The 19,098-nt window shown below is 45.7% G+C and overlaps 1 protein-coding gene across 1 annotated transcript in view; it reads right to left on the reverse strand.

Annotated features, from left to right (window-relative positions):
* Positions 1-2,061: 2,061 nt before the first annotated feature.
* Positions 2,062-19,098, reverse strand: part of BABAM1 (BRISC and BRCA1 A complex member 1) — a 29,601-nt gene continuing 12,564 nt past the window's right edge. Inside the window, exons 6-9 of the mRNA XM_073547880.1 lie at positions 11,281-11,305; positions 10,879-11,008; positions 5,835-5,915; positions 2,062-2,437 (exon numbers count right to left, since the gene is read on the reverse strand). Of these exons, the coding sequence (XP_073403981.1) occupies positions 2,234-2,437; positions 5,835-5,915; positions 10,879-11,008; positions 11,281-11,305 (440 nt within the window). The 3' untranslated portion in view covers positions 2,062-2,233. The remainder of the gene's footprint in view (positions 2,438-5,834; positions 5,916-10,878; positions 11,009-11,280; positions 11,306-19,098) is intronic.

The raw sequence follows: 19,098 nt of genomic DNA on the forward strand, positions 1-19,098 counted from the left end.
CTTTATTACATTGTCCCAATACATTGTCGCTGGATCTGACACTCTGCACAGAAGAGTATCAAATCAGTATCTGACAGGCAGGGAAAGAGGCATGCCAAGTGCAGGACCCGGAAAGACCCCACGGCCATCTTGGAGCCAGAGGTCTCCATGGAGACCATCAGAACAACGATATCACATCGCACTGTTCTGATGGAAGTGCGCAGGGAGACCCCTCCCTGCATGATGCGTCGTGGGTTAAATGCCCACGATTGGTGCTAGCACCGATCGTGAGCGTTGCTGCGGGGTGTCAGCTGTCACCCGCACATGATCGCGGCGGCGCTTAGCGTGAGGTCGCGCGATCGCGGCGCTGTACTAGTACTGCTCTGCGCAAATGCACCTTCCGCAGAGCAGTACTAGTATGGTGCATGTCGCAAAGGGGTTAAGCTCAAAATCAGCTCGGTTACTAAGGGGTTAAAGATCCAACTGGGGACCATAGCAGAGACAATACTAGTCTAGTGCTCCATGTGGCCAACTCTTAGCACTACTGCAGGTCTCTCACTCACCTCTAGCACCGCTTGGCATGCATAGCTCCAGCCAGCAGTGTAACCATCCTCATGGTTTTAAATGTCAGACATCAAGAGAACACCACCCACAGGCAAGCAGGGAGGCTGGGATGCAATGCACTACTGAACAAAGATCTTCAGACAGACCTAGTGTCCCTCTCAAAGAATATGACAGTTGGGAACCATAGCTTTGTCACTCATTGATATTAGGCATTTTGAATTTACTCTTTTGTTGTTACTTATAGTAACAACACACCATTTCTTCGTAATTATGCCAGACAAATTGAGAAGGCCCAGAATCATAAACTGTTGTCTGAAGTATTGACTCTTATTGTAGGACGAATATTTAAAATACCTCTAATATTATCTCCTACAGTTTATTTTCTATTATCTTTGCAAAACAGTAATGCGGATGGCCACTGAACAATGATGTTTGCTGATATGCCAATTATGCACTGTGTTATGGAGCCAGTTTGTTGACTTCGAAAGAAGAGAGGGAAAACTAAGCAAATAGATTAAATAATCAAGTAATGCTACTTGATCTCTTTACTATTATTCCCCTTATCTGTGATGCTGAACTGAAGGACACTTTTTAGATCTAAAAATAGGTTACATTCTTCTGTATAAAGAGACGTAGAGACAGAGAGACTGGGAGGGACAGCCAGAGGTTCTCCCAAGACATCCATACATCCAAAGGACAAGAGACAGGACAGCAGCCAATTCATCATGGCATCATCACAAGAGACATGGATCTATCATTCTACAGGAAACAACCTAGGTGATTTCGGCTCTGGTTGGAAGAATACAGATCTGGTCCATTGACCATCGCTGAACCATGGATACTTTGCAGAAAGCCAGAATTGGGACCCGCTGGAAGTCTGGCTGCATGGAAATGTTCAGAGAAGCCAGGTTGTGACTCTCCGGTCAAATGGCCTTGTACCTGAATGGACTGTCATCTCCCTACACTTGTCATTACCTCCTGTCTGTGTGCGTTCCACAGGTGGGGTAGCCGACCCTGGGAGATCTGAAGTAACAGCTGCCATTATCCTGGTGAGTCAGCGGAAGGGTGAGACTATTGTGCACCATCGTGGGGTATTTTGCTGGGACTGTTGTACATGTTATCTGCCTATTTTGTGGTTCAATAAAGCATTACCACACAGTTTTACCCTCACCCTGTGTTGTCTGAGTAGCATTATGCCCATGTTAAAAGGAGAGCGGGCGTTCGGTGGGACGAGCCGTGGTCCATGAGGTTTCGGCTAGTGGACTAGGGCTCCTGACGACCCCCCGGGTCTCCACACTTATTCAATGAAATTTACTTTCTTAGACCGCCAGATATGTTTTAGGTAGTATGAATTTTTTTTTATATTTCCTATAGTCTAAATCTAAAGGAAGGTCTATGGTCAGGTATGTCTTTTAGCCTAATATTTTAAATACCCCACTATTAGTCCACACACACATACTTAGTGAAGCCACATTAATAAAAAGCAAGCTATAAAATTATTATTTAACCCATAGTAAAAGCAGTTTAAAAAAAAAGTTGTATTTTCTTTGTTTAGAAAACAAGCAAACAATAATAAAATGAATCAAGTCAGCAACAATTATACCTAGTGCAAGACTGATGCATCACTATGTAACTTATATATAATGTGATAATTTAATATTACCACTAAAATGATTTAAATCAATTTGTTTTAGACTGTCAGATCACTCTCTGCAGACTCCTCTTCTTCATCTAGAAGGCTGTAGGAAGCATGACTCTGAAACGGGCGCTGAAGAGGGTGGGCTAGAAGCCTGGCCATACAGTTGTGAAGTTCCAGAGCAGGGCCTGTTATTGACACCTCATATTTATAACTTGTGCCTTTAGTATCCAAACTACTAAAGAAGTCAAAAGCATCCTGTTCAATAGAGAAAAGAAAAGAAGACATTGATATTTGCAAGGTAAAAATAAAAAAGGGCTAACAAGTTATAAGACATATTAGGTGTAAACATTGTAATTTGCTAAATTCAAAAGCAGTCAGAATAAGAATATGTAGTTTTATATTGTACATGTATAGCTGCAGGAAACTACAGGGTAGCAATACATCAACACCATTAAAAGCTTTCACCATATGGACAGATACAATAATCAACTGTAACAATAAAACCACTTCCGTAAGAGTGCGTGGGTTCCCCTGGTGCTTCTAAAACAGCACTGATTCTTTGAGGCATGGGCACCAAACGACATTTAAAGACTTCCCAGGAATATTTTTGTTAAAAATCTGTGTTTATGTGTATGTAATCTAGTGTGTATATTCATTTAACATTGACTTTTCCAGGATCCAGTGGCATCACCAATCTGCAGACTTTCTAGGTCACGCTGAGCTCCGCATGATCCAGGAAGAGGCTTTTAGCCTATGGTTCCACAGACTAACATTTTAAAAGAGACTTCCAACTTTTTTCTGTAATGTCTATTGTCTGTACAAGTACCTTCTAAAATGTAAAGTGCTGCAGAGTAAGCTGGTGCTATAGAAATGAAAATTATTAATAACCCTGACTCTTGCACGAGCTGCAGAGTCTGAAGATCGGTGAGGTTACCGAGCAGTGGAGCATAACAGTGTTGGATCCAGGAGACGGCGGCAGTAGGCGACTATTGTAAACTCACGCTACAATACATGTACATATACACAGATTTATATACTGTATGTATAAAAAAAAATATTTGTGAGAGGGTATGTTCACACTGATTCACAGAGATTTTGAAGCCGTAACTCTCCAACTCGACAATCAAAACTAGTGGATTTTGAATGGCTCATGGATCTGGAGTTTGGAGGCGAAGTCAACAATTTGAATACTTTTCCGTTCTCCTGATCTATTTATGCAGAGTGACAAGACCTTATTGTACAGAAAAAGTATACTGCCCTTAAAAAAATGTGTCTGCCATGAAGGCAAGGCATACTTAATGTACAACAATGTTTAGGTAGGTGGTACATGTCAAAGCAATATTCCCAGGACCCAACCGAATATAGACACCACAAAATGCTAAAATACTGTAGGACAGACAGTCTTAAGGTACTGTCACACTTAGCGATGTACCAGCGATCCCGACCAGTGATATGACGCGGTCAGGATCGCTGGTACATCGCTAAGTGGTCGCTAGTGAGCTGCCACACAGGCAGATCTCACTAGCGACATCGCTGGGGACGGGGGTCGCTACTTACCTGTCACACTAGGCGAACCTGCGTTCTCCCGCCCGGCTCCACGCTCGTCGTCACAGCAGGAGGCGCCGCAGGAAGCTGACGACGAGAAACAGTCCAGGACGTTCTCGCGCGATCAGCGATAAGCAGCGGGGGAGCGGGTCGTAGGTAAGTATCAGACACAGCGATATCGCTAGCAATATCGCTAAAACGTCACAAGTTATAGCGATATTGCTAGCGATATCGCTTAGTGTGACAGTACCTTTAGAATGAGGGCGAGCTGGTGGACAAAGGCTTCTCCTGCAGACATGACTTTACCATGAGCATACAGTACATACATATGAATCTGGCTACATTTTTGTACACGGGCTGACATCCTTCCAGAGGTCAGTCTTCTCTTGGCTTATATGGTTATTGATTGTATTTTACTTAATGCACCGATCAAGGTGCTATTATGAATTAGGCTATGTGCACACGATGCGTTTTTTTACGCGCATAAATGGTCCAAAAATGCAATGGAATTCTTATGTAAGGTAATTAAATGACAATTATGAAGTGTTGTGCATATGATCAGTAAATTTCCATCCGTATTTGCAGCGTTTTATTTTCTGCAGCATGTCAATTCTTTTTGCGTTTCTGCAGCGTTTTTGACTCATTGACTTCAATTGAGTCAGTCAAATCTTCAGCAAAAACGCAGATGTAAAAAGGTTTGCGTCTTTGTTGCGTATTTACTGCAGATTTGCTGCCAAAAATGCTGGGAATTGTCAAAGGAAATTATGTCAGAAGGAGGAAGAGTGTGTGGGCGGAGAATGTGTGTGTGGGCGGAGAATATGTGTGTCTGTGTGTACCCATGTGACAAACAGCACATAGTGACTGTACTTAGGCTCCCGAAGTGTATCACTGCGCGTCTGTGAGAGATCACTGGAGTTCATCAGCTCCGGTGCTCTCACTTATGGCACCGCTGCGTGAGAACCGAAGCTGATCAACTGATGAACTGCGGTGAACTCTCACAGCTGTGCAGTGATACACTGCAGGAGTGATTACCTCCTGTCAGTGTATCACCGGAGGCAAGGTAGAGCAGTCACATATTCCGATGTGACTGTTTTACACGCGAGGTCACTATGGGACACTCGGTAATAAATGGACTACGTCGGACAGGATAGTATTATATGCTTTTTTTATTATTTTTTGTTTTGTTACAGCATATGTAGGTTAATTATGTTAATGGTTAATGCTCCTACATAAGTTGGTGAGAGTGTGAGTGAAAAAGAAGAGGCTGAACGAGGAGATGACATCACAATTTTTTTTTTATATATTTAGCTCTATGAATTTACAAAAACGCATGGAAAGACGCATCAAAAACGTCTAAAAAAAAGTGCATATTTTCCACTTCGATTTTCTGCCAAGAAAAGCAGAAACCTTGCCGAATTTTCTGCAAGCAAATGCACAACGTGCATACATAGCCTCAGGGTTATGACAGGAACAATGCTTCCAGGAAAAAATAATTGGCATGAAAACATTCCATATTTTATTTTTCATTGGATTTACACAGAAATCAGCAGGGAAAGAAACTAGAAGTATAAGGCTAAGTGCACACATTGCAGAAAATTTCTGCACAAAAACCTGAATCCCTTCCCAGAAACCGCACCTATTTTTCCGTGGCGGTTTTTGCGCGGTTTTGATGCGTTTTTGATGTGTTTTTTACCGCAGCGGTTTCTAAACGCATGGGAGAAGCCAAAACCGCGGAAAAATCCGCAAAATTAATGAGCATGCTGCGTTTTTTACCGCGATGCGTTTTTTTCGCGGTAAAAAACGCATCAATGTGCACAAAAAGTGCAAAATGCATAGAAATGACTGTGCAGCTTATTTTTAGCGGTTTTATAGTGAAAACCGCGGTAAAAACCGCTAAAAAAACGCTGTGTGTGAACACAGCCTAAGGGTGCCTTATTACAGCACTTGGGCGTGTAAACAAAGTCAAAACATGGCCAAGTGCATAAGGCCTTACAAATACTTAAGCGTAGACTTTACAAATTAGTGACAGATTAAATACATTAAAGAGGGAAATGTAGTTCATTGCAAACAAAATATGAAATTAGTAATATGCTGATTACACACTTACTTTCCAGGTTATATCTTCCTCATCAGACCCATTATGGATGTAAACAACATCAAAGAAAAAATAAGGGCACTGCAGCATTTTCTGTAGATAAAATGCAAGATTGCAATTATATTTAATGGCTTTTAACTGAGAACATAAGCAACAACAACAAAAATAAAATAGTTTTCATCTAGTGGAAAACAGAAAAAAAAAAAAGGGCGCTGCTGGAATATATGTAGAGAGGGGTGCTACAAAAATCCTGTAAAAATAACTGTCAATTGAGACGAAAAAGACAGGGAAGAAAATGTGTGCACACCCAATAAAAAAGAAAATATTTGATTTTATTAGGGACAATATATAGCAAAAACAACAGACAAAAAAAACAACAACAAAAAGAGGATTTTCGGTTACTCACCAATCTGTTTCTCAGAGGCTTCATTGGGGGCCACAGGAAGTCATAGGGTGTATGCTGCTGACACTATGCACAAAAAATTAGCTCCTCCCCAGCAGTATATACCCCACTGACTAGCACTAAGATAATCAGTTAGTGAGAAAGCAGTATGAGAAGTAAAAGAAGAATACACAAATTCACACTGTAACAATATAAAAAACAGTAACAAAGTTGTCAAACATGAGAGGGTGTTGTGTCCCCCAATGAAGGCTCCAAAAAACAGATTTTACAGTGAGTAACCAAAAATCCTGTTTTCTCTCTATCACTTCTTTGGGAGACACAGGAAACCATGGGATGTCCCAAGGAAGTCCCTAGGGAGGGAAATAGCACAGACTCCATTCATGCCAAGAAACTAACCACCGCCACCTGGAAAGTTCTCCTGCCTAGGTTGGTATCAGCAAAAGCATAGGTATGGACCTTGTAAAATTTGGCGAACACGTGAATAGGAGACCAGGTTGCCGCTTTGCAAAGTTGTAGAGGTGATGCCCTATGATGAACAGCCCAGGAACTCCCACTGCTCAGTTAGAGTGGGCCTTAATCCCAGGGGGAGGCGCTTTGTTCTTAATCTGGTATGCCTCCAAGACTGCCGAATGGATCCAGCGAGCAATCATAGCATTAGAAGCTGGAAGGCTTCTACGTGCACCCTCAGGGACAATTGAGAGAATCTGTCCTCCAGAAGGGGGCAGTTCTAGCAAGGTAAAAGCGAATCATGCTTACTAAGTCCAACCTGTTCAGTGAACGCTCCAGAGGATGCACTGGAGATGGACAGAAAGAGGGGAGGAAAATGTCCTCAGTGAGATGAAAGGAGGAGACTACCTTGGGTAGGAAAGGAGGCACCGGTTGCAAAACCAACTTTTCTTGGTGGAGAACAAGGAAAGGTGAGCGACAAGAAACAGCCACCAGATGCGAAACATGCCTGATGGAAGTAATGACCACTATAAATTACCTTCCACTAAAAAAAGGTAGAGAGACTTCTCGTAGCAGTTCAAAGGGGAGCACCTGAGGGTCTCCAGAACCATTCCATGAAGAAAATTTGTGACCTGTGAATGAGTAGCCAAGTTATTTTAGAAAAGGATCGATAGCACAGAAACTTTGCCCTTCAGGGAGCTGAGGACTAGACCTGTGTCAAGTCCTGCTTGAAGAAAAGCCAGAATAGTAGGTAGAAATTCATAGATGCGGTGTGATTAGTCATATAACAATAGAAAAAAGCTTTCCAACTATGATAATAGACTCAAGACGATGCCAACTTCCGGGCCCGAATCATTGTCTGAATCACTGGCCCTGAGAACCCAGACACTCTTAGAACCGCGGTCTCAACAGCCACGCCATCAAATTAAGAAACAAAGATTTCCTGTGGAAGATGGGACCTTGGGAAAGCAGGTCTGGTCGCTCCCAAGGGGCGTCTGTGAGCAGATTGACGATCTTTGCATACCGGGACCTCCTGTACCAATCAGGTGTTATTAGGATGACCGGTACACCTTCTACTTTGATCTTCTGGAGAGCTTCTTTTCCCCTTGGGGAGGAAGACCCTCGCTAAGTGGGTGTTGAAAAGCATGCCCAGGAATATCAGACACTGGGAAGGGACTAGACAGGATTTCGACCTGTTGACTATCCCAGGTGAGTAGAGACAAGTTTTCGAGTGATAGACTTTCCTGGGCTAGGGAAAAAGATGGAGCTTTGACAAGGATTTCGTTAAGGTACGATCACTGATCCGTAGGATGGCCTTCACCGCTGCCATTATCTTTGTGAAGATCCTGGGAGCGGTTGCGAGACCGAAAGGTCGGGCGACAAACTGTCTTGCAGTACCGCAGAATGCAAGAATCTCTGATGACCGGAAAAAGCCAGGACATGGAGATAGGAGTCATGGATATCCACTGAGCACAGGGACTCCTGTGATTCCATGGAAGCTATTACTAAGCGCAGCGATTCCATCCTGAAAAGGCGATGAACCCATTCGTTCAGTAACTTGAGAACCAGAATGGGCCGAACTGACCCATCCTTCTTTGGAACCACAATGAGGTTTGAACAGAAATCTGCAGAACATTCCAGAGGTGGAAAGGGGACTATGACACCTGAATTGATGAGAGAGGGGATTGCTGCGAAAAAATATGGAACCAGAGAGAGGTCCCTCAAAGGACGGGATTTGAAGAACCAATTTCGGGGCCATGAGATGAATTCTATTTTGTATCCTGAAGATACTACCTCTCTGACCCAGGCGTCTTCGACAAAGGCGAGTCAAGCATCCCTGAAAGATAGAGGATGAAGTCCACCCAGGGAGAATCCCTGGGTGGTGGAAAAACGTCATGCGGAGGAGAACCAGGAGGAGGTTGTCTGTTTAAAAGAGGCCCTTCTAACCTGTCGTGCCTGTGGCCTCTCGTGGCATGAGAAGTCTTTCACAGACGTGAAGAGCCGAAAAGGCCGAAATTTATACTTCAGGTGAGGGCATCGAGGTTTCGCCTGAGGAAGGAGAAAACTCGTCCCACCGGTGGCCTCTAACTATCATACTTGTACATTTGTCATATTGATTATATAGATGTCTCTATTAATGTGTTTATACAATGCTCAAAAAAATAAAGGGAACACTTAAACAATAGAATATAACTCCAAGTAAATCAAACTTCTGTGAAATCAAACTGTCCACTTACTTAGGAAGCAACACTGATTGGCAATCAATTTCACATGCTGTTGTGCAAATGGAACAGATGGAAAATATTGGCAATTATCAAGATACTCAATAAAGGAGTGGTTCTGCAGGTGGAGACCACAGACCACATCTCAGTACCAATGCTTTCTGGCTGATGATTTGGTCACTTTTGAATGTCGGTTCTGTTTTGACACTTGAGGTAGAATGAGACGGACTCTACAACCCACACAGTGGCTCAGGTAGTGCAGCTCATCCAGGATGGCACATCAATGCGAGCTGTGGCAAGGAGGTTTGCTGTGTCTGTCAGCGTAGTGTCCAGAGGCGCTACCAGGAGACAGGTCAGGACACCAGGAGAAGTGGAGGGGGCTGTAGGAGGGCAACAACCCAGCAGCAGGACCGCTACCTCAGCCTTTGTGCAAGGAGGAACAGGAAGAGCACTGCCAGAGCCCTGCAAAATGATCTCCAGCAGACCACAAATGTGCATGTGTCTGCACAAACGGTTAGAAACCGACTCCATGAGGATGGTCTGAGTGCCCAACATCCACAGTGAGGGTTGTGCTCACAGCCCAACACTGTGCAGAATGCTTGGCATTTGCCGCAGAACACCAGGATTGGCAAATTCGCCACTAGCGTCCTGTGCTCTTCACAGATGAAAGCAGGTTCACACTAAGCACGCAACAGAGTCTGGAGACGCAGTGGAGAGCGATCTGCTGTGGGGTGGCATTTCTTTGGAGGGCCGCACAGCCCTCCATGCGCTTGCCAGAGGTAGCCTGACTGCCATTAGGTACCGAGATGAGATCCTCAGACCCCTTGTGAGACCCCATGCTGGTGCGGTTGGTCATGGGTTCCTCCTAATGCAGGACAATGCCAGACCTCATGTGGTTGGAGTGTGTCAGCAGTTCCTGCAAGATGAAGGCATTGAAGCTATGGACTGGCCCGCCCGTTCCCCAGACCTGAATCCGATTGAACACATCTGGGACATCATGTCTCGCTCCATCCACCAACGTCACGTTGCACCACAGACTGTTCGGAGTTGGTGGATGCTTTAGTCCAGGTCTGGGAGGAGATCCCTCATGACAACATCCACCAATTCATCAGGAGCATGCCCAGGTGTAGTAGGGAGGTCAAACAGGCACGTAGAGGCCACACACACTACTGAGCATCATTTCCTTGTCTTGAGGCATTTCTACTGAAGTTGGATCAGCCTGTAATTTGATTTTCCACTTTGATTTTGAGTATCCTTCCATATCCAGACCTCCATGGGATATTAGTTTTGATTTACATTGATCATTTTTATGTTTTCTTGTTCTCAACGCATGCCACTATGTAATGAATAAAGATGTGCAGCTGCGATATTACATTCAGTAATATCTACGATGTGGTATCTGAGTGTTCCCTTTATTTTTTTGAGCAGTGTATATTGGTTCCATGACAATTGTGTACAAGATAATTGTGTACGGACAATTGTGTACAGAAAATTGTGTACAGGCCAATTGTGTCCAAGGACAATTGTGTACAAGGACAATTGTGTACAGGGCAATCGCCTTGTACACAATTGCCTTGTACACAATTGTCATTGTACACAATTGGCCTGTACACAATTGTCTGTACACAATTATCTTGTACACAATTGTCCTGCAGCGGTGTATATTACCTATATGAATTGACATGATTTTTTTTTTATATACACATTTTTTGACAATCATGTCCAACATATCTTCTTTTGAACCAGGATTGCGATACCACTTTATTTACAGTGTTACTTGTCCGAGTGAGTATTTTTGGACTATTTTATCCAAAGTTTGTCTAGCCTTGTTATGCATGTACATGTTTAACCATGTTTTTATTGGGCTTTTTTTCTATATATTGTCCCTCATAAAATCAAATATTTTCTATTTATTGAGTGTTCACACATTTTCTTCCCTTTTTCTTCTCAATTGACAGTTTTCATATAGTGCACATATCGTTACCTTCATGGTCTCTGTCAGAGTAAGTGATGGCTGGGAAGCTGGCCGGCTGTAGATCAAGATTGTCCTTACAACATAAGGAGGAGGAATAGTCTGCACATTATCTGTAACTGGGAATTCCGTTCTCTGTTGTCTGCATTAAAAAATAGACAAGGATACAGTCATAAAAATGTAATCCAAACACATCTCAAGCACCTTCAGATCACAGTAATACAGGCTAAACTAAGCTATAAGAAAAAAAAAAACAACATAAATAATTCATTTGTCTATTGCTTAAGATGACCTTGCACATTACATGTATATTGGAAGAACTAGTCAAGCCTCAGTCCAGTTTTTTGAACATTTGTTAGTGTTAATTCATCCCGGTAGTCATTTTAATAACTTTACATCAATTTAATAACTTACATCAAGTTAAAGAGGCCTTCAAGGTCTGTACAATTGCATTAAGGAAAAGTATATATTGGAATTAAGCTCTGCTCACATTCATGCTGTGGCTACTTGTTCCAATGGAAGCTACAATGCCACAGACTTCACACAATGGACACCACCCAACAGATGCATCTGTTTTCATAGGAAAATAAGACCAGCTTGAAAAAAAATGGGGGAGCCTGCAACGGAGACTGTTATGCAGATGTGAACAAAGATGCAATTTCGAAATGTAATTTTTAGAACAATTCTTTACCCAAAAGTGTAGAATGTCTAATAATTAAAAACAAAATATTCCACTGACATTTCTTCATACTATGAGGGGACATCATATTGTGTTGAGAGCTGTTAATCAAGGTACAAGGGCTGAATCACATGAGCAGCATGATTTACTGCTTTATATAAGCTTCATAAAAAGCAGTATACTATATGGTTTTGATTAGCCACTACAGGTAAGACTACATGTTACAGTCAGCCCTATTGTAACATGTATTAACAGCAGCAGGTTACAGTTACCGACCAATTGATTGGGTGAACCATTGTTCAGCTGACAGTCATATAAAGTGTATCTAGGGTGAGGAGGGGCCCTTAGTGCTATTGCAGGTAAACACCATTTCAAAACACATGCACCAATCGGATTGGATGTTTGTGAAAAACTGGTATCAGACCTACCAGTAATTATGTTACCAGGAGTCTATCCTGACAGCACCATGGAGGTCGTCCTTCTCATCCTTACAGGGACAGAGAACACACAGAGAGGTTAAAAGACCCCTCCCACCCACCTAGCTCTGTGCTTTTCCAAGTACCACACCAGGATTGATGCAACTAAATTTTATTAACTTCTCATACAATGTTAAGAAACAATAGCAATAGGAACTTTATCAGGGAGGGAACTAACCGTGCTGTCAGGATGGACTCCTGGAAACATAATTACCGGTAGGTCTAATACCAGTTTCCCAAGATGTCCCTCCTGTCAGCACCATGGAGAATACCAAACTTGCCTTCCAAAAGCAGTCTGATTATTTGACAACACATCCAACTTATAATGCTTACAAAACGTGTTCACTCTGGCCTAGGTGGCGGTCCTACAGATCTGCTCAACTGGTGCCCCAGCCCTCTCAGCCAAGGAGGTGGAGACTGCTCTAGTAGAGTGAGCCTTCGACTTTTCTGGAGGGGAAATCCCTTTTGAACTGTATGCAAGGAATATTGCTGAAATCATCCACCTTGCTATAGTGTGATTGGAAGCTTTCTTTGGCTACTTTCAGACATCAGTTTTTTAGCATCAGGCGCGATGCGGCGAAAAATGTGAAAGCCGGATCCAGCGCCAGTTGCCACCGGATCTGGCATTTATCCCATAGACTAGCATTATCGTCGCATTGCGCATGATGGCCATGCGGCGTGTCCGGCTTTTGCCGGATACGGCAAAAAATGCCTGTCCGGCGTCTGCAAAAAACGTTCCCTGCAACATTTTTTTGCAGCGCCGGAACGGCTTTTTACACAGCGCATGCCCGGACACTGTGAGTGTTAACCCCACAAGTGCCCGGCAAGAGAGAGATCTCTCTCTCTCACCCAGACACTTGTAAGAGATCTCTCTCGCCGGGCACTTGTGGGTTAACACTCAGTGTCCGGACGAGAGAGAGAGAGAGAGATCTCTCTCGCCCGGACACTGAGTGTTAACCCCACGTGTCTCTCTCTCTAACCGCCACCCCCTCCCCTCATACCCTTCGGCGGCTGTCTCTCTCGTCCCCGATGTATCTTCCTCCTGCGGCTCCTTTAAATCCTGTCCGAGCCGTATCAGACGCCGCATACACATCCGGTGTCACCACTGCAGGCCGGATCCGGCGGCTCGGCTTTTCTCCGCATGCCACCAGACCCCACACACCGGATGTCAGAAAGTAGCCTTCCCCCTATTTTTGCCGCTGTACTGAACAAACAGATTAGAATCCTGCCTCCAACTGCGAGCGGTCTCTAAGTATAGGATGACTGCCTGCCTAACATCCATAGCAGGGAAGTGGTATTCCTTCTTATTTGCCGGATGTACACAAAAATAGGGTAGCACTATCTCCCAGTTTAGGTTCTGGACAGACACCATCTTTGGCAGAAAAGTCGGGTCTAATTTAAAGTGCACCTGTCAGCAGTTTTGGCCGATATAAGATGCGGCCATCACCTTTCAGGGCTTAGCTACAGCATTCTATAATGCTGTATATAAAGCCCCCAACCTGACCTGTGTTACGGCTGGGCGAGGCAAGCCTCCAGGAATGGACCCTCTGGATCGTGGCACCGAGGGGCCCCCGGGCGAGCAACCAGGTGGAGCCGACCCCTATACAGGGATCGTTAGGAGCAGGCCCCGGGGTTCGGGTACCACGATAGCCGGTACCAACAGGGGCGACTCTTAGGGGCGACTCTTAAGGGAAGCAGAGAAGGCACTAGACAGACAGAATACTGGGCACCAGGACGGAGCTGTAGAGGAAGGAACTGGAGTAGGGCTGCAGAGGGACCACGGAAAAGCAGGACAGAGCAGGGACACGGGGACAGGACAGGAATGCAGGTGTAAGGCACGGGTAGCAGGACGGAGCCAGGACACAGGAGACGGGTCAGTAGCAGGGCTGCAGGAACACAAGCCAGAAAGTGTGTCAGGGCAGGAGACCATGGAGAGAGGGCCTAACATGAAATGAAACACAAGGATCAGGCGCATCCATTACAGGAGGGCGGCCTGATATACCCGGGTATCGCCTCCCATTGGTCCGGCGGTGCTTCCGGGTCAGGGCACTGCCGGAGCTCAAGGAGGGAGAAGACGTGGCCGCGGCCTACGGCACATGCGCACAGCATGCAGTGACGCTGTCAGCCGCGGACACGTCAGGACAGGAGCAGGATGCCGCGGCCGTCTACCGGAGAGACGCCGCGGCACTGGAGCGGGGAGGTGAGTATGTGGAGGCAGGACGGCGGCCGTGATAACCTGGAATAACTGAAAAATAAATTTTATTATACTCACCTGCCGGGCGGTCCGATCCAATGGGTGTCGCTGGTCTTGGCCCGGCACCTCCCATCTTATGATCGCCACCCTACTGCTTGCTTCTTGTGGATGATGTGACCCTGCATCATCCACACAGGCTCCCCGGCATTACGCTCCTGTGCAGGTGTACTTCTCTGTCCTGTTGAGGGCAGAGCAAAGTACTACAGTGCGCAGGTGCCAGAAAAAGGTCAAAGGCAAGCAGGAGGTCGGGGATCATAACAAGATGGGAAGTGCTGGACCAAGACCAGAAACACCCATCTAACTGGACCGCCCCACAGGCGAAAGGTGATGGCCGCATCTTATATTGGCCAAAACTGCTGACAGGTGCACTTTAAGGACACCCGTTGTCCAGAATCTGGAGATAAGGATCATGGATAGACAGGGCCTGGATCTCCCCAACTCTTTTAGCGGAGGTAATTGCCACTTAAAATGCTGTTTTGAAGGGGAGTCTCATAAGACTTGTGTTCTACGGGCACGTAATGGGTCTTACAAAGGGCATTAAGGACAAAGTTTAAATCCCAAGGGGACACAGATAGCCTTATAGTAGGTCTTAACCTCTGCATCACTTTAATAAATCTAGTTCTTCCAGGGCCATGGTCTTTAGCAGTGGGAACTAACTTCTTGGCCAGAATGGAGCGATTAAAAGTAATTTCGCCAGATCCCCCTTAATCTTCCTTAGCACTCTTGGAACAAGCGCTACTGGAGGAAAGACGTATGACAGCTTCCAGTTCCACCTCCAGCAGGACCCACAAGAAAATCTTCCTGGTTCTCGGCACCAAGTCTGATTTCTTCAGATTCAGGATCCAACCCAGATGCTCCAAAGTTGCTATCGTCCTCTCTTTGTGCGCCTGAAGTTGTTCCCCCGAGTTGGCTCCCAGCAGGAAGTCGTCCAGGTATGGGATTATAATTATCTGTCTTAAAAAGGCTACGATTTCTGCAACCAGCTTCGTGAAGACCCGGGGAGCCAAGGCCAGACCAAAAAGGAAGGCACTGGAATTGGAAGTGAACCGAAGGAATTTCTGAGAAGAGGGATGTTCTGGCACCTGATAATTTTCAAATCTAGTGTGTACATGACTGCCTCTTTGTTTATTAGGGGAATTGTTGATCTTATAGATTCCATTCTGAACCTCTTGTATTTTACCCAGAAATTCAACGGTTTTAAGTTTACTATGGTGCGAGCTTTGCCTGAGAGTTTCCTGATAGTGAACAAGCTTGAGTAGTGACCTTGGTCTTCCTCTGACCGAGGAACTGGTATTATTACTGCTCTATCCACTAGTTCTCCTATGTCTGAGCACACAAGGGAACTGGCAGCCAGGGAACGAGTAGCTGTGACGTTTTCAGGAGGGGCCCTCGAAAACCCCATTATATTATGCATCCTTCTGCAGTAGTTCTCAGTGTCCATTGGTCCTGGGTAATGTGTCGCCAATTCTCCGCGAACTGCTTGAGTCTTGGTCCTGATCCTAAAAGGAAGCCTCGACCCCTCCCCCTTTGGGGTAACTCCACTTACTCAACTTCCCTTTGGTTCTATAGTCCTGCATCTCGGATGGCCTATGTCTCTGAATGGACTCAAACTTTCTAGTTCTGTCCTCAGGGAACCCCATCTATTTATCCGACGCTTTCTCCAGAATTTCACCTAGGGCTGGCCCGAATACTCTCAGCTCGGAGAAGGGAATAAAGCATATTTTTAGGGGAGTTATCCCCTGACCAAGTCTTCATCTAAATGGCCCTGCGGGCCGCGTTGTGTGAGCAGCTGTTCCTGGTTGCGAACCTGACCAACTTGGTGGAGGCATTTGCCATAAACCCCGTGGCGGACTTCATTGAGAAGGGATGCTAAAACGTCTTCCCTAGGCATTTTGGTATTTAGATGTTCCTGTAGTTGCTTAATCAACAAACACATGGATCTAGCAAAAGAGGTGGGAGCTATATTGGCCTTCATTATTGCTGCAACACTTCCCAGGCGCTCTTAAGAAGCTTTTCCACCTTCCTTTACATTGGCTCTCTCAAGCTGTTAGTCCTCAAAAGGGTACGGAAGTCTCTTTAGCCTACTTAGCCACAGGAACTTCAATCTTGGGGACTTCTTCCCACAGCTTGTCATCCTCAGGTTCAAAGGGCAGCCACATGCTGAAGTCCCAGGGTATTACCACAAGTTTCTCTGCGTCATCCCAGTCCTCGAGGATCATAGCCTGGACTGTTCACTGAAAACACTTGTTTTTGGGATCTGAGACCCCCCAAACATCTCGTCCTGGATTTTTTCTACTTGCATTGTACTTCTTACTGCCTGGATAAGCTAGTCAGTATCCTCCGAGGTAAAAAAAATATCTCTTGCCCCCATCCGGACTGTCTGCAACAACCTCTCCTTCCTCATCCTGATACGATCCCAAGAACTAGAGATCTTCCTCCGAGCTCGGCTCCATTCCCCAACGTGGTCTCTTAGCTCGAGGGCCTGGGTTGGTAGTCTGGAGTGGAGTGAGGTTAGAGATGGAGGCCTGGTCCTCTTCTTGTATCATGGACCATATTTCTGAAAGAAAGGACAGCTGTTCGTCTCTAAATCTTCGTGGTGCAGCTTTCACAAAGCAGTTTCCATAAGCCTCCGGTAATTTCATATTACAGACAAGGCACCTCTTGGATTTCATAGTGGCCTTGCCCGACATATTAGGGGTAGGGAGTGCCGTTGAAGGGGGTTCCCTTATCCTGATTCAGTATAGAAGGGGAAGCATAATCAGGATCCTGCATTGACAGTGAGACTGTGCAGACAACACTCACATTGCAGTCCTGCTCTCCGCCATCTTCGTCAATCGCTATTTAGCCGTATAGAGTGCGAGTCCCATAGACAAAGGTAATCCTTATATTAGCTTGTGTTCAATCTTCCGCATTCCACCGTGGAACACACACTGAATCTGGAAGTCAGATGCTGGTGTCATCGGATGTGTGCTTGTCCCTCATTCCTCGCGTCTGCCTGGAAGAAGCTGTACATTGCCGGCTGGCGTCTGAGTCGAGAGCCCCCCATCAGAGTGAAGCGGCTCTACCCAGGAGCTTGTCCGTTCGACTGGTCTCTGTGGCAGAGGGACCTCCCTTCGGGGAGTGTCGACCGTGGGCTTCTTGTTATGAGTTCATTTTCTCCTTCACCTCTGATGTCTGATGAACTCCCTCTGCTGGTGAAAGGAGGTAGTGAAATTGATCTGGATGGGAAGAACCTGTCATCTGAACAGGTGGAGTGTGATTGGACATCCGGAATTTCTGAGTGGATATAAGGCAGCCGACGCCCTGCAGGGTTGCTGGTGATCCTTTCTGCTCTGAGCTCTGGCATCCAGTTTAGTTCCTGTCTACTAAAAGCTAAGTTTTTGCTCAGCTATTTTTCCATGAGATTTTGTCTGTTTACTTAGTGTTTGTGTTCAGCCTGCCCTGGTTGGGACGGGCTGAATTCCATTTTTGTCTCTGATCAGTTGATCTCTTTGCTCTGTCTTCAGAATATACCTGAGTGCTGATATAGTGATTTTGAAGTCTAGTGACTTCAGGGCCTTTTCTATCAGACGTGTTGGACATTATTTTTGGCAGGGTTTTTTGCGGATTGCAGCCAGCATCTTTTCTGTCCTTTCCTATCTAGCTAGTTGGGCCCCATCGCTTGCTCAGCCTGTCTGTGTTTGTGTTTTCATCTGTTTTTCACCGACAATACATGTTGGGGGCTGTCTATTGCTTTGGGGTCTGCTCTGGGGCAGTTTAGATTTCCCCTTTCTTTCTTTAGGCTTATTTAGCTCTCCGGCTGTGACAAGGGGTCTTGGGCACCGTAGGAACCCCCCACGGCTACTGTTAGTTGTGGTGAATAGGATCAGGGGTCTGCAATCCGCTAGCTACCAACCTCTCCGGTTTTCTGGACTTAGCTTGTGTTTTTGTTTTTTCCTCCTCCGGTGACTCATTCATAACAGCTTCTTGACAGGGGAAGGAGAAGCAGAGCCGCACGATTTCCCTGAGACCTGATCCGGTAAGCTCTGCTCTCTCTTCTGCTTCCCTCTATGCAGGGACAGGAAAAAATGTTGAGGGGAGGTGGGTGGGAGGAGCCTTTTAACCCATCCGTGTGTTTCCTGTCCCTGTAAAATAAGAAGAATGACCTCCATGGTGCTGTCAGGAGGGACGTCCTGGGAAAATTATGCTATATCCTTCCCTTAGCAGCTCGGCTGGTATCATCTGGGTTGAGCCAGTAACAATGAGCAATTATTGCTCTTTACACATGGCTGTAAACATGCCAACTAAGGGTCCCCTCACACCAAACGATGCACCAGCGATCCCGACAACGATACGACCTGGTCAGGATTGCTGGTGCATCGCTACATGATCGCTGGTGAGCTGTCAAACAGGCAGCTCTCACCAGCGATCAGGACCAGCGAGGACGCCGGTATCCAAGGTAAATATCGGGTAACTAAGCGTGCGCGCATCGCTTAGTTACCCGCTGTGTACCTTGGATACCAGCGTGCTTGCGCTGGGAGCTGGTATCCAAGGTAAATATCGAGTAACTAAGCGTGCACAGCACTTAGTTACCCGCTGTTTACCTTGGATACCAGCTCCCAGCGCGAGCAAGCTGGTATCCAAGGTACACAGCGGGTAACTAAGCGCCGCGTGCACTTAGTTACCCGATATTTACCTTGGATACCAGCTCCCAGGGTCTGCTTACAGCGCTGGGAGCTGGCTGATCGTTGGTCTCCCGCTGCCACACGCAATGCGTGCTGGCCAGCGGGAGACCAGCAATCAAAATATGGCCCAGGACGTTCCTGCACGATCAGTGATACCCG

This window comes from Dendrobates tinctorius, unplaced genomic scaffold, assembly GCF_039654945.1.
Source record: "Dendrobates tinctorius isolate UK_male_01 unplaced genomic scaffold, ASM3965494v1 ptg000011l, whole genome shotgun sequence".
NCBI classification, from domain to species: Eukaryota; Metazoa; Chordata; class Amphibia; order Anura; family Dendrobatidae; genus Dendrobates; species Dendrobates tinctorius.